Source organism: Anolis sagrei, chromosome 1 (assembly GCF_037176765.1).
Source record: "Anolis sagrei isolate rAnoSag1 chromosome 1, rAnoSag1.mat, whole genome shotgun sequence".
NCBI classification, from domain to species: Eukaryota; Metazoa; Chordata; class Lepidosauria; order Squamata; family Dactyloidae; genus Anolis; species Anolis sagrei.
In genome coordinates, this window is record NC_090021.1 from 172906360 (window position 1) to 172922734 (window position 16375).

Consider the following 16375-nt stretch of genomic DNA (forward strand, 5'->3'; position numbering starts at 1 on the left):
GTTGTGAGATGGGACCAACTGAATAGAAGAAACAACATGACGAAGTAGTTTCCATCATACATTGGCAAAACATGTACAATTGGGCATCCAAAAAAGCCAAACTCTTCTCCTGCCCTATTCTTTCTTGCACAAGCTTGATAAACTAGGCAGCTGGAGCTTTGTAGTACTCCATGAGCTCACAGCAGCCAGATGCATTTGGGCATTTTCCTCCTCAATGTATGCTTTTTACAGTGGATTTGTGTTAAGTCCAACAGCAGAACTCAGAATCCTCCCTCCTTCCATCCCACCCCTCCAATTAAATTTCAGATAGTTCAGGAGTGACAGCTCCTTGAGAAAAATTCAGAGGTGGTCTGGATGGATCAATACCTCCCTTTCCTCAAAACCTTTTGGATTCTTTGAAATTTTAACTTTTCAAGAAAAGGACACTCAAACTGTAGTTGCAAATATTCCAAAATCGACCCACAAACAAACAAACAAACAAAAACCTAAAACATTTTTGGTCCCAAGCATTTCAAATAACAGATACTTAACCTGTAAATGGCTTGAACTTTCACAACAAAAGGCTGAGAAGTAATACATAGTGCATGTTGGTGTCATTCCAGAGAGAGCTGGCTAGCTAATTATATTTCACAGCCACAATTACTGCCTACTTATCTGCTTACTTTGCACCTGTTACATCATCGCAAGTAAGAACTCCCTCCAGGAGATCAGGCAGGGCCGTTTGAATACAGTGGACCTCTTTTCCTTGCTTGCTGTTCAATATGCCACTAGTGACAAATGGAGTATGTTGTCGTGTACAGTCAAGTGGAGAAGTAATCATTTTGAGGGTACTAATTTTCAAATGGATGTTTAGGTAGAAAAAGTGCCTTGATTCCAAGTGGTATAGCTAGGTAATTTTAGACCTTGGCCTAAATTCAACTGTTACTCTCAACTACATGGATCCATTAAATCGGTGGTTCTCAAAGGTACTGAGAGGCTCCACGCTTTCCCCTTCCTCCCCCCTTCCAAGCTTTTCCTCCTCTTTCCTACCCCTTCCCCTCCCCCACCTTCTTTGCCCTGAAAGCCTTTTTTATTCACCTCCCTCACCCCTAAAAGACCTTTTTTCCTCACTTTCCTCATCACCCAGATCCTTTCCCCCTCACTTTTCTTGCTTCCAAAACCCTATTTCCCTCCCACCACTCAAGGGGTGATTTGATTGTGCTTTTCCTGTATGGCAAAAGGAGGCTGGACTGGATGGCCCCTGAAGTTTCTGCCATTATTATTATTATTATTATTATTATTATTATTATTATTACTACTACTACTACTACTACTACAAAGGCAGGGCGGGCATCTGTTGAGGTGATTTGATTATGCTTTTACTGCATGGCAGAAGGAGGTTACACTGGACAACCCCTAGGCTTAGAAAAGCGGTATATAAATGAAGTAAATAATAAATAATAAATAGGGTCTTCCACTGAAATACTGTTAAGTTTATATTGGTAAAAAAGTTTGCCCATGTATATACTTTATTTATTTATTTATTTGTTTATTTAAAGCATTTATATTCCGCCCTTCTCACCCTGAAGGGGACTCAGGGCGGAACACAACATATAAATGGCAAACATTCAATGCTGAAACATATTAGACCATACAAAAGCATTAAAATCACATATCTCGACGTTAAAATCCACTAGTTAAAACTGCCTCAACAACCATATCAAATTTGGTTGGCACTCTAAGGGTTCCTATCGCTGCTTCATTGCACAGTCCCAAAGGCTCGGTCCCACAGCCATATTTTTATCATCCTTCTAAAGGACAGGGGGGGGGGGCTGACCTGATCTCATTAGAAAGGGAGTTCCATAGCTGAGGGGCAATTACTGAGAAGGCCCTGTCTCTCGTCCCCACCAAACGCGCCTGTGATGGTGGTGGGACCGAGAGCAGGGCCTCCCCAGAAGATCTTAAACTCCGTAATGTGTGTAAACAGTTTTTGGGACTCCACGAGAAACCTTTGCTTCAGAAAGGGTCCATGGCTGAAAAGGTTTGAGAATCCCTGCATCAAATCAATAAGGAAATATAAATTTAACAACTCTTTCCAACGAATCATAGGGTTTACCCTAGCTGGGGAGAAGCAACTGAGTGTTTAGGCCAATGTTCTTAGATGACCATACGGATTATTTTAGTTGTGCACATCTAACATTTCTATTCTCATCCAGGATTCTGTGCTTCACAACTGCTTGTACGCAAAGAGTTGTTGTTACTGTTGTCTGGCAGTAATGTTTCTGATTTATGGTGACCTGATCATAGGATTTTTTTGGCAAGATTCCTTGGCATGTCACTGCCTTCCTCTGAAGCTAAGAGAACGTGACTTACCCATACACACACAAACACACCCATATATGTGAACATATAATATCTTTACTAGAAAATATACCTGACCAACCTAAATTTTGAAGTGGTACATTGTATTCTACAAGCTTAGCACTTTACCACTTTCTTTTGTTGCATGCACAAGCTGTATCTCAGGAATCCTTACAACAACCTTGTAAAAAATAATATTTTAAATAGCCCATATTGAACAGTCTTTTATGTTATAGAGCTACAAATAGCCATCTCTTAAATAAAATAGAAGCCTAAACATGCATCAGGAAATGTCTTTTCCTTCATACAAAAAGAAAGTTTGATATAATAAAATAGCTATGAAATGTCAGAGGTCAGCCAAAGCAGAGAACAAAGCTACACATCAAAAGAGAAATCATTTCTACATGGTTGAGAACGTCTGAATAGCCGAGGCCATCACTGCCTTTTTGCACAGAGGGAACAAGCGCTATTCCTCAATATAGGAACTCTAATGGCTTTAACAAGGGCAGTGGCTTATGTAATCCCTCTATCTCTATTTTTTGGACACAATGCTTCTTTTAAAGAAAAAACACTGAAGTGCCTAAAGTGTAAAATGTCCAAAATATCTCTGTATTTACCATTCAATTTAATGCAACCCAGCACAAAGTGAATGCTTGTAATTTATAGCCATGGCACATTCAAGTACAATTGCTTTAAAACATTACTATCTGGAACTTGGAGAAGCTACAACTCCCAAAGTACACAAGTGTGCCTCAAAAAGAAAATCTTTCCAAGTACTGCTGCTTCTATTCATATACTACCCTTTTCCATACAAATCTATCTTCTAAGATCATGGGTTCACATAGCCCTTCTTCTAAGAGAAGGAGGCAGTAAGAGTCAGACTTACTACATGATAACCATTCTAAATGAAGATGCCAAAAATAACAATTAAGACCACAACATGCCAGATATGTGCTCTGAAACTGAGCTATGGCTCTTCTTCATTTGCACCACTATCTATAAATGTTTAAGACTGAGTTTGGAAGTAGAGGTCTTTAGACAGAAGTTTGGATGTGACTTGATTTGAGTCCTCCTCTTTTTCCTCCTTCCTCCCTAGTTTCATATTTAAGTGTTTTTCTTTCTTATTAAACAATAGCTGAATCAATTGGCCTTTGCATTAGAAGTCCTCTAATGGTTTGGATGTTCGGTTGGGCAAATGTTATCATGAAACATCCACTCTGCACATGTCGATCTCTTTGGGGTGAACCAAACATCCTTAGTATATGATATATTTTCATGTGAAAGTGTTCATAAAGCTCTGAACAACACATCTGCTTATAAATATATTTCATCAACACAATTAGAATGTGCTTCCATGGAACTGTCACTTAAGACAATCTGAAACTGAAAAACCTACTGATTTTTAAACCAATTTGGAAAGGGGGGGCAGAGGATTACATCATTATTAATTCATTTTAAAAGCCTAAAATATTATTAAAATTTATTATAATGTGAACACTTTAAAATAATCCTCAGGGATCAAACAATGACCAGACATGATGTATCCTTAAAAACGGAACAGACTGGGGAAAAGACTAGGACCCAATAGAAAGAGAACTTGGAAAAACATACTTTTTGGAGAGTAACCAAGGAGAAACTTTTCTAAGTGCTGAGGAAGAACAGGTACTCTCTGATAATGTAAAGTTCTGATTTGACTTAGCTGCTACGAGCATTATCAAGTTTCTTTTGCAAATATGAATATAGTTTTAACTGAGAAATGAACAATAAACTAGACTTCTGACTTTATATTGTTTTCAGTGAATCTTAGATTGCACTCCTATGTAAGTTGAAACTAAATACTTCATGGAGACTAAAAAGTGTTGTTATGGTGGACAGTTGTTGTTAGACATAGCTTCCATGATACATCTAAGACTGGATGGTTGTCCTGCATGGTGATGGATATCCTAATTTTAACTAAATGTCCTATTTACCTCTAAGCAGACTAAGGACATGTAAGGGTTGAATCTGAGGCTCCTCTGGGGCAGATCTACTTCAGCCCAAACTACCTGGGGCAGATAAGCCTTAAAAGATCCAAGAGACAAAGAAAATGAGGATACTTTTAAACCCCATACAAAAAAGGGACTCTAATTTTAGAAGATTTATTTTAGGATGTTCTTTCAAAATAAAGATCACTTGATATAGAAATAATGGTTTCTACAATGCCTGCATACCACAACATAGAAAAGGCCTTAAACATATGCTTTTGAGTGTTCTTCCTAACTAGCCAACAAACAGGTCTATTTTGAAAGGAAAAGATATTCCTTGCTAGACTTGGCGAATCAAGACAGGCAAGAGAACAGATGTCAGGCAATATCAACATCAGATGCCAAAGGCAGTCATCACGTTTTCTTTCAGCTGCTTACCAGTGTGACTCCTTTTATGCACCATTAGCACATTGGGCCCAATGCAAACCATGCCACAGACGTCACATTTCAGTTTACCATTCGGAAGCCGGATTCCTCCCTCGCCTGACAGCTCCTGCATTTTTCTGTGCTCCACCATCTCATGATTTTCCGTGAGAGGGTCTTCCAAGCTGCTCCCTTCATCATGACCCCTGATCCCGTCTTCCCGCCTCAGGGGCTTCCTGTCAGAATCCTCATCATCACTTTGCATTTCTAGCTTTATGGAGTTTGCTGCAAATTAAAGAGAGGAAGCATATTGAGAAAATTGCATCTTGTCTTCCCACTACGTAGCTTATTAGCACCCAAATATCCAACATGAATACTTTTGTGTTAGTGGCAGGTTTAAAAAAAGAGTAGAGGAGACATTCCCAATTCCTGAAAATTATATGTACAATAAGACCTTCATATCTGCGGTGGGATATGTAGCCGGCCAGATTGTGGTTATGTGAAACTATGGATACACCCTAACTCACCTCACTTCCAACCTCATGCCACAGAATTGTGTTGGAGGACCTTGCAAACTCCTAGAGAAGTATACTCTATAGGAGTTGGCAAGGTCCTCCAATACACTCTCTCCTAACTTCTAAGGAAAGCATATAATAATCCAGAATACCTGGAAAATGAAACTGCAGGTATGGGTTTTATAGCTACGGAGGGTCTATACAATTAAGGTGGGTTATAGCAGGCCATAGTTTGCCATAGTTGGCCTGCTATGATGGGAAATCTCTTAGGAAAGAACACAAATCTGCAGAGTGGAACACACTGCACATTTAATTCCATAAGTATCTTATGGAATCAATATTATAGGAAACTGGGTCCCAGCAAAAACACTCGTTAACTGCTGTTACAATTATTTAAGGTTATCATACAATAATAAATAGACAAGGTTATTTTTTTATGACAGGGTGGCTTACTAGCAGACATCCCCAGCTTAATTAAAGCCACAGTGACCATTGGCATATTTATCTTGGTCTAACTCAGTTTTAGGGTAATTCCAAATATTTTAATTTCTCTATAAATAAAATGACAAAGATAATCATGATAAAAAATAAATTAAGCCTCCCGCCACGATCTTTCTCAATTTTAAAACGGCAGTAGTTTAAACTCCCATTAAGCAGTTTTGTGAATGGCCCTCTTGCACTGAGTCAGATTGTTGGACCATCTCAATCTATGTTATCTACTTTGACTGGCAGAGCTGGCCCTTCCATAAGGAAGGTTTAGGAGACTGCCTTGAGCAGATTCTGGGGGAAAGAGTGACAGCTTGTCAACTGCCAAGTGTTTCTCCTTAAACCAACTCACTCATTCATCTCTGTGTGTCACTAGTTTATCCCGTGACCTGAAACTGCAGTAGCTTGCTGAAGAGTGTTGGGTTGTACTTTCCAATTGCCTATGTTGATAAGGCCCATCCCACAGTCCAAGTCACTCTGTACATGCAAGTGGATGGAAGATTCTTACTTGTGACAGCCCTGGCTATACCAGAATCCCCCTTTCTCATTGGGAAGCACCGGTAACTAAACCTGAGACCACCTCCATGCATGTTGTGCTCCCTCTCTGATATAACCTTCATGGCATAATCAAACATTGCACTTTTTTCAGTGTCAAAATACAACTCCCAACACCCATCGCCACTGACTATTCTAGTGAATAATTTGGGAATGGCAGTCTGGCAACTTCTGGAGGATCTCATGACTCTACTGTCCTTTTTAATATCTACAGCAGTGGTTCTCAACCTGGGGTCCCCAGATGTTTTTGGCTTTCAACTCCCAGAAATCATGACAGCTGGTAAACTGGCTGGGATTTCTGGGAGTTGTAGGCCAAAAACATCTGGGGACCCTAGGTTGAGAACCACTGATCTACAGGCACCCCAAAAGTCCCTCCTACTGTAAACACTAGGAAGATGTGTAAGGTCCTTGAAACCTTAAAGACTCATCTTTGCCCAGAGTATCCAAAAGTTAATTAACTAAATGAAGAACACTGTTGTTACTGATGGGTAGTGAGAAGACAAGCTTTTTGTAATCCATGTTTGTACTTTCCTTGCTTCCTCTTTTTCTTTCTTAAATAACATGGCTTGTTTTTTGGAGCATCAAACAATCTTAGGTCCAATTCACTGGAGTGATGCATATCAAGCCATTGGGTCCAAAACTGAAAAAGGTTTTAGATCCACATGAGACGATTCTTTGGCAGCCTCTTTTTTCTGATAGTTTTGGAACTATGGCAAATGCGCCTTGCGGGGATGAGAGACAGGGCCTTCTCGGCTGTGGCCCCTCGCCTATGGAACACACTCCCAAATGAGGTAAGATCCGCTCCCTCCCTCCTGGCTTTTAGAAAAAAAATTAAAATCATGGTTTTGGGACCAGGCCTTCGGGCAGTAGAAGTAAATGTATGCAGCATTTCGGAAAGACAATGATTGGAACGGTGATTCGACAGATGATACTGTTTTATTGTTTTAATGATTGTTTTATTGCTTATGGATGTATTGTTTTAATCTGATTTATGTCTAATTGTAGTGTATAATTGTAATTGTTTGCACTGGCATTGAATTTTGCCATTACTTTGTGTAAACTGCTTTGAGTCCCCCTAGGGGTGAAAAAAGCAGTATAGAAATACTGCAAATAAATAAATAAATTATCCAGTCAGGTAAAACAGAAACCAGCATGGACAGTCCAACGATCCATCCAAGCAGATTGTTCAAATGCAGCTATTTATAGGATTCCCTCCTTAATAGAAGAGAAGGTGTTAAACCTCACACATACACCTGCAATGGTTCCAGTTAAATATTTCCATCCTCTTCCTTCTCACTCCTTACAATAATCAGGAACTTGCCAGAAGAGCTTGTTTCTGTGTGGAGATTTCCTCTCCAACTAGTATTAAGTAAAAGAAATGTACATCTTTAAGGAGGGGAATGCTACAACATCTCATCAGCTATTTAAAAGTAGTCTGATAGCTAGGTAATTCCATCCAGTTTAGCATTACTTCATTCACAGATATGTATATAACTCTGTGAACAATTTATTTAAGGTACAATTCAGTCAATGTTAAGCACTGTAGGGGGCCAGGCAATGTTAATAGAGAATATTTTGGTATGTGCTTATTTTCAGGGACTTCAACATTCTGTTCCATGGATTGTTAGCAAAAAACTTCTAGATAAAAATATCTAGTTGGTTAACTTCCTTTACAATGTTAAGTTGTTAAGGCTATAAGATAGTGACTTACCCCGAGGCCACAGAATAACTGTACATCAGAGAATGTACTCAATAAATGAAAAACACAGTTCAAATCTATACACAATTCAAATCTATTTCACACTTTTAAAAGTTTCTTTTTTTGGATCACAACTCCAAGAATCCCCAATTGGCATGTCCACTTTCTATTATGCGTAGTGGATTTTGGAAGCTGTTACCAAAAAACTACTTTTACCAACTTTTGATCTGACCTGATCTGAACATTTGCATTTGATCACAACTGCGGAATATATCCAATGCTGACATTTATAACTGAATGCCATGTTCTAAGATTCTCTTACTGTGCTCGGCTCGCCAAATGTGAACATTCATCAAACTAGAAGCTACATGCTTTTTCACTCCTTACTTTACTTATATTTACTGTTTACCAGTTATAGTCAACTGGTATTTAAGACTTTCAATTATGAAGATATGGAACTATCAAAATTACTCTTATTTAACTCTCTCTCCTCTTTCTCTGCTAGTAGAAGCATTATAATAGAAGGGCCATATTAATCTCCTGGGGAGGGAAATTTCACTAAATTGGCATAATAAGTGATCTTTTCAAGGGCACTTTGGAGCAGAGTAATGTTTGACCAATTTCTATCTGGTCAACACCATCTCTCCCTAGTCTATGACATAGTCCATCAGGTGGCAACTCATTCTTTCACTCAAGCTTTGACTGTCTTATCTTTCTGATATTAAACGTAGTCACATCTGTAACATCACAAGAACTTGTTGCCTAGTCTCAGGTTGTGGCCCAAAAAACTCAGGGTAGGGTAGGGTGATACTGATATAGACACTCATTCAAATATCTAGGGTTGCTACATCTGCTTCTTAGATATAAATAAGAATTGGAATGCGTTGATTACTTCCTACTCCCACAGTTCCTAGCAGCTGTATATAATCGCTAAAAGCGTTGAAGGATGAGAAAGAAAATTAAGGCTAAAAGCAAGAATCATTACCCACTGTTCTATTAATCTAGGCTATCAAACTACCAATTAATTCTACCTCCTACTCCACCAAGACAGAACTATCCAAATATTAGCTACGTTGAAAGCCCAGGAATGATATAAGAAAACAATTCTTCTACCAAGTCCTAGAAAATTGGGCCTTAATCTATGCAGCTTCCAGGATTCATCCAAGAATCCTTGGGGCTGGTTTAGAATAATGAATATCACAGATTTAAAAATTGCCTAAATATCACAGATTTGGAAATTGGTCTGAACTAGGTGGTGGTTTTATTTAGGTATACCAGAGCCTCCTTCAAAGCATATGGTATCTTGTTGTAAGATGGTACTGATAGGAATTTCTGGAAAAGGTTCTGTGAATTCTCGAATGCATGGGCAAGATGCCCCACCAAACTAGTCTTGGAGAAATCTTGCTTAATCAAAACTTCTCTACATCCTCTCCATTAAGAAACACAAACATATAACTTGGGCAAGAATAGATGGGTAAAACTGGGACATTACTTTGAACTGATGTGTTGGTAAGAAGAATATTTTTCCTGTCTATCTAGCTGTCTGATTTAAATTCAGATAGTTCCGTATCCCAGAACTATGCAGTGAATCATTAAATATATACTGATTGTGATGGTTAGCAAAGATAACTTAATTTATTTTACTAATTTATTAAGTTCTGTTTGTTAGCCACTTTGATACACATTCATACACACATACACACACCTTGGCTCAGATCACACCACTATTTCCAGATTAAAAGGCAAAACTAAACATTTTTGAAACTAGTTGACAGCCTTAGTATAAATATGAAGTACAGCAATAATAAACAAAACCAGCTGGAAAGTGTCTGGGATTTGCTTTACAATTGTCTGCTGAGAAGATGACATCTGCCTAGCTGCTAGCTGGGTTGCCAACTTTTCATTGCAAAAATGTTGGCACCTGGTAGAGGTCTGCAGGTGGAGTGAATCGGTGCCAGTTAGGGACAGAGCCAGCATGGGCACTGATAGGCACGGAAAATCAGCAAGGCTTCTCAAGGACACTTATAGGGGTTCAGCTTCTCATTATCAGTAGGGCCTCCTTGGCTGCTAACTCCAGTGTTTTGTACTGGCAGGAGATTCAACACTCATGTGAAATGCTATTAGCCATCTTGGTGAGATATTTTACATGGACTGAACTTCTCCTGGTGGTAGACTACATTCCACAGGATCAAAACATGTGTATCAAGCTGTACTCTAGTAACATATCTAAGCATAGGAGAAGAAACTGGCCCTCTCTTTATTCTATTGGCTTCACTGACCTAGTCAGGTAGTAGTCCACAGATTTGATTAATACATTTTCCCCCTAGAAATCTCTAGGTCCTCCAATAAAAGTCAACTATAGGGTTGTGCTGGATGACCGAGAGAATAGTTCCTCGAGAAGCCCAATTATATATGAAGTTGACCATAGAGCTGTGCTAGAGGATCTAACAATTCCCACAGAGGTGTTTCACAAGGGTCCCTTGCCCCTTGTAGAGTATTTCTTGGCCAAATTGGAAGAAATGAATGGGATCAATTGTGTTTCTGTAATACTCAAATCTCCCAAATTTTGGGTAGCATATACAGTTACTGTTGTGAAAGAACTGCCATTACATTTTGAGGAATCAATACAACCCCACATCTATGATTTCATTTAACCACGTCCAACAAAATATATAATCTCTGGGCATTTTTAGGTCCTACAGCATGACTCTGTGGTATTCTTGGGACGGAGAACTTTCATTTCAATAAAATTCACTGTGAGCTCTTGTTTTGTATATTCACATGAAGTGCAGGAATATATTCCTTGTGGATACATGGATTTTACTGTATTTTTAAAAAGCCATCAAGAAAGTCAAAGTCCTGAGTTTTCAAGACTTTAACAGATCTGTTAATGACAGCTCCCTTTGAAGTTTTTCATGCACAAGGTTACTATAAGTCAAAACCAGTTTCAACTAAATTCCATGTACATTCCTAAGACATATGTCTGTATTTTCTTCCAGCTAGGGAAAACTATGCACACAAACAGACTTCCGTGTGGTTATCACTTGATCAACCAGGAAACATGCACAGATCTGATGCAAGTGGCAATATGGAGCCTAGCCCAACCTAGAATTCATACTTTTTTTAAAAGTACATGAACACTTGAATGTATATCCTCACTTTGGTATGACTTGACACATGTGAATATTTAAAAAATACATACACAGATTGGAGAGACAGAAAAGCATGTCTGCAACCCTTCCAAAACTATTCTCCATTTCCCACGACCTCTTTGCTTCTCACTTTCTCACATTGTGTCCTTGAACCTGATGTTATCTTTGACATTGTACCTGTCCCCAGACAGGGGATATCAGTAGATCAAAAGTCAACCCGTCTTTGTTTTGTTCACAGTAAACCTGAAGCAAGGTGCAAGCAATTTTGCTCCAGTTAGTTTAAGGACAGCAGTAACCATGAGGAAGTGCATGCAGGGAAGCAATTCTGGAGGATAGGAGAAAACTGAAGCCATGAGTTGGAAACATGTTAGCAGCAGTTGTACTAAGCACTGCACAATTCAAAGTAGTTTGGCATCATTTTACAAAAGCAGCAGTGGTTTACAATGCAGACGAAGTTAACCTTATGGTATGCTTCTGCTTTTTGGACTTGAAAACTATAGATAGTTGGGCTAGATCTCCTACGCCATTAGTTATCCCACTTAAAAATATGTAAATAAATAGCTATTATAAAGAATGGCTTTTGCCTACAAGTTTCAGACTTATACTCACACTGCTGTGCCTGCAGTGACAGATGGCAATGCAAAAAATATAAAATAGTTAAGACTACAAACTTTTCTTTAGTTCCATGTGTGTCACCATCCTTAGCATAAATAAATGGCATTGTGGTATCTCATTAAATCTATACATCTGTGTAGTTCCTTGCAGTTTCTGGTTATTCCCTGACATAGTGTTCAAACCAACAGCTTTTTGCTTGCATGTTTCTTTTCTCACAATGGCATCTTGAACGTACAAGAAAGGCAAACAAAAGCAAAGCCATACAGTAAATATTTCTGAACTGCGCATACAGAATATTCATCTCCTCTGTTGTTCTTTAAAGATAATATACCTCTCAGCAATTATTTCCCCACTAAGTCTGTATGCTGAGCAGATTTTATTTCTTTTTTTCTTTAAAGTACAAAACACATATACCTAGCTTACAGAACAAAACTCTAATATGATGCTAACTTATTTGACCATACTACAGCAATGATTAAAATCACTTGGGCTCTGTACATTTCAAGCAGAAGTCTGACAGTTCAGCCTTAATGCATGGGTATAGTGGGCAGTTGCCTGGGGGCCACACAACCACAGGGGACACGTGCCGAACTATACACAGACCAGAATGTAATCTTCCAATCACATGCCTCTACATTAAAATATCCTGCTAAGTAGAAGGGGAAAAACTGCTTCTTGTAACAGAGAATTGCAGAGAGTTGGCATGTCTGCATGTTATTGAAGCAGAATATTGTAATGGTTTTGTGAAAGGCAATTGACACCTCGTAATTTATTGATAACTAGCCGTCCCCTGTGTTGCGTTGCTGTGGCCCAGTCTGTGTATGTGTGTGTGTGTGTGTGTGTATATTTTTGTATATGTGTGGTTTTGCGTATGCGTTGTAATGTATTTTAGGTGTTTTTATAAAGTCTCTTCTGCTGTGTTTTTCAGTGTTTTATGAGTGATTGTCATTCATTGGCCTGATAGGTGTATTGTGTCCAAATTTGGTGTCAATTCATCCAGTGGTTTTTGAGTTATGTTAATCCCACAAATGAACATTATAATTTTATTTATATAGATTTGTGTGTGTGTGTGTGGTTGTGCAGGCAAGGCCCAGTGCACTGCTTTGCCTGGCAGCCCATAATGCTCTTAAGGTGGCCCTGCTGCTTGGGAAGCAGTTGACTGGAAAGCCAGAGGCCCTTTTCCACTATCCAGTTATTGCTCGATGATCCCTGTCATGGAGCCATTTCACGTTACACAATTATAGCGCAATTATTTTACCCTAACTGCCATAATTTCATTCTGTAGAATCCTGGAGGAGGATTTGAAATTATTAGCCACAGAATTCTCCTCTAGTGTTTCTGGCCAAGCTACGAGGGTCACTCCAAAAGAAATGCACACTATTTTTTTTAATCCCATAAAATGTGGATTCTTTAAAATAATATTGTGCATTACTTATGCAGTTCCCCTTGAAATGATCATGGTATATAACTATGTAGTGAAGAAGGGCTTTCAGCTAGGCAGGCACAAAGACTTTGACTGTTTTTATTCAAGCAAAATCCAATCTGAGTTCTCTTGCTGTTTGTCATGATTCTTGTAGCAGGTGAAAGGAAACCAATAGGCTGTACAAGTGACAATGCTGCTCTTGTTGACTTACAACTTCCATTGTTGGTCTTGGTTGGGAATTCAAGATGTTGTTGAATTCAACAATATCTTGAGAGGAAACAGCTCTTTGCTGTTACTGTAAATGTAGCAGCTCCCTGTACAGGATGGTTGCACCAAGACATTTTTTCTGACTTCAAGCTGTGCTGTCCTTCCAACAAGGTGATAGAATGACAAAACCCTAAGGCTTAAATGTATTTCTGTTTAGCTTGAGTGTATTAATAATTTTCATACATTGCTCCCCACAAGAACCTCCTACTTTTTTGCCATGGCCTATCACACAATAGGAACAAAAATGGCTCAGAACTGCATGCAGTTTTGCTCACTTCTGTTCTGAACAGAACATAGGTGACTCTATTCTCTTATTTAATGCACAGGATATAAATTTCACTAACTAGCACATTTTCCTCTCTCCTATTAGGTATGGTTGAACACCAGGATTTAAGAGCTGTTCAAGGTGGCACACTGAAGGAGGGGGTCAATATGGCATGGCTATGGCCATGTCATATCATGAACTGCTTTTGAAAGAAACTTTCAAAAATACTTTTTTGATGGCAGCTTCCTATGACACATCGATAGGTGATCAAAAAAGAACAGGTCTCCAATCCAACATGCTCTTGGGGTACTGCCCATGAAAAAATACTTTCATGGATCTTGCACAACATAACAACCAACACTTAGTGAATTAGCAATATGGCATAGCCACCCAGAACATGCCTCTAAGGCAACTACTTATCATCTGAAAGTACAGGACAGGAGCTCCAGGGATGATCATTATGAGCATAAGAAATTCCAAATATGGGACCATACAGATAAGATTTCGTTTACTTCCTGCTTCTTTACTGACTTGGGGGCCTCTCATTAAATATGCCCATAAAGAATGTAATCTGCTCCCATTTCCAACACAGCCAGTTAGCCAGGAAAAAACAAACAGAAAGACAAAGAGCAGCGAGATACTTATTTATTTCTTCTTAATTTTTTGCTTCAGTTTATTATGATCTTCAGAAAGCTTCATAAAGATGTTTGGATCCTCCCATCCCACCCAATGCTTATGCCCAAGAATTAAAATACGTTAGAAACTCAAAGAATTGTCACTCATAAGTGATAATTATATAAGGTGATATGTAAACAGCAGCATACAAGAGTTTCATGGCTGTCTACAACATGAAACTGATTTGCAGGCAGCAATCAGTCTTAGGACAGAATGTGGAAGTAACAAGTTACAAAGCACATTGCAGTTCATGGAGGGAAATACGAAGTCCCAAGAGTTTGTCTAGTGAAAGTATTAAAGAAGCTATTTGCCTCAGAAATAATGTCTTGCCCAAATGAAATCATAAATCACAAATTTTGTATTTTATCTGCTCCCAAATGAAATCAAAATAAACCTGATAAGGGAAGAAAGTATAAAATTTATCCAGACAGTACCTTTATCCCAGGAGCTTCTGCAGCAAACAGGAGGGTGGCCAGACGCCATTCCCTGTAAACGCAGAAGCAATTGCTACAAAAGGCAAAAATCGTGAGATTTCCAGTTGTGAGAATATCATGGTTTTGAACCAAATATCTGCATCTTTGCATGTCTGTATGTCCCTGCAATCGGAAATCATTAGATTTCTTTTATCTGGATTTGTTCCTGGGTTTTAGATGTTTGTTACTGATTGGTTAGTTCCTAAAACAAAGGTGACACTTGACTAGAAGGCAAAAACTTTGTTTGTGTGCCAGAAACTTCATGAAATGTGTGAAAGGCACATTTTCCCTAGTCAGGACAAAGAACGGAACTTTTGCAGTAATTCTCTGCATATCTGCAAATCCGTAATTTTCCAATGGATGTCCTGTGGGCGGCCATCTTGGGAGCCTTTAAATCTCACAACAAGTCTGGACAACGGAAGCAGAAATTTTGGAACCAACAGGTTTGCATTTGGACCTCTTCTAAAGTACCAGGATTGTTGCCCCTGTTTAAAACCCGTGATTTAATGCTGTCTGGAAGCCCCCCCCCCAATTTGTCATCCTTGCCTTTCTAACTGAGAACCAAAAAATGTGCTAATAGTCTTTACAAATGAACAGCAAACACGAAAGCTTTGCAATTCTCCTATCCTTTGTATCTCAGCTGTTTCCAGTGTTGCTATCTTTTCCTTTCCAACCCACCTTCTCTCATTCCTTCAGTATTTTTATGAAGGGAAACATGCAAATCCAGTTTAACTGGTTAACTTAGCGTCACTGGATGAACCAAGATCAAGAACACCGCTTTTCCCTTTTGTGTCTGGAGTGGGAGTGAGGACCCGTTGACCCTCTAGATGATTTGGATGACCATTCCCAAAGTCCCCCTTTTTAATGGCCAGTTGGCTGTGACTTAATGGGAGCTGAAATCTAAAAAAGAATCTAGTTTATCAAACGTCATCACTAGAATAGAGGAAAATATTTCCCTGCCAGTCTGTAATATAACATTGATTTATTCTCTGTTCTGACAGTGATTCTCAAGGTCTCAAGCTTTTCCCCAGCATTGTTATCTAACTTCTATTTTTGAACTGGAGATGTCAAGGGAATGAATCTAGAGCCTTCTGAGCTATAAGTCCTGCCCAGGTATTCAGTAATGTATCCATGGAGGGTAATGGAGACCCTCCAGAATAACCAAATGACTGAACAGGCCCCCTCCCCTTAGTATTTTTAATCTACTTCAAATGACATAGAGATGAAACACTGCTCAATCTGTATTGTATTTTTTCCTAATCATGTCAATCTTAACAGAATAAAATTCTGACTAAGAGAGGAAAGAGTTATTTTCCCCCCAGGAATGTGTCTGCAAGGGAAAAATGTCACTAGGAAACAGAATACTCCATTTGCCTGAGGTGATGTACAAAGAGTTTTTTTTTTAAAGAAAATTCAGCATTTTCCTGGTTGAAACTAGTTTGTCTCAAGATGGACCAGCTGACCTGCTTGTTTAGCAGCTTTCCCAGCTTTCCAGATATGGGTATGATTTTCTTTAACTCCAT

General features: G+C 38.9%; 1 protein-coding gene across 8 annotated transcripts in view; it reads right to left on the reverse strand.

Moving 5' to 3' along the window:
• Positions 1 to 16375, reverse strand: part of IKZF2 (IKAROS family zinc finger 2) — a 130236-nt gene that overhangs the window by 49971 nt on the left and 63890 nt on the right. For 4 of the 8 annotated variants that reach the window (XM_060781262.2, XM_060781293.2, XM_060781268.2 and 1 more), the window contains exon 4: positions 4743 to 5012. The exons of 1 other annotated variant lie outside the window; for it this stretch is intronic. In XM_060781262.2, the coding sequence (XP_060637245.2) occupies positions 4743 to 5012 (270 nt within the window). The remainder of the gene's footprint in view (positions 1 to 4742; positions 5013 to 16375) is intronic. 3 more of the 8 variants (XM_060781313.2, XM_060781284.2, XM_060781276.2) reach the window with 1 other exon arrangement.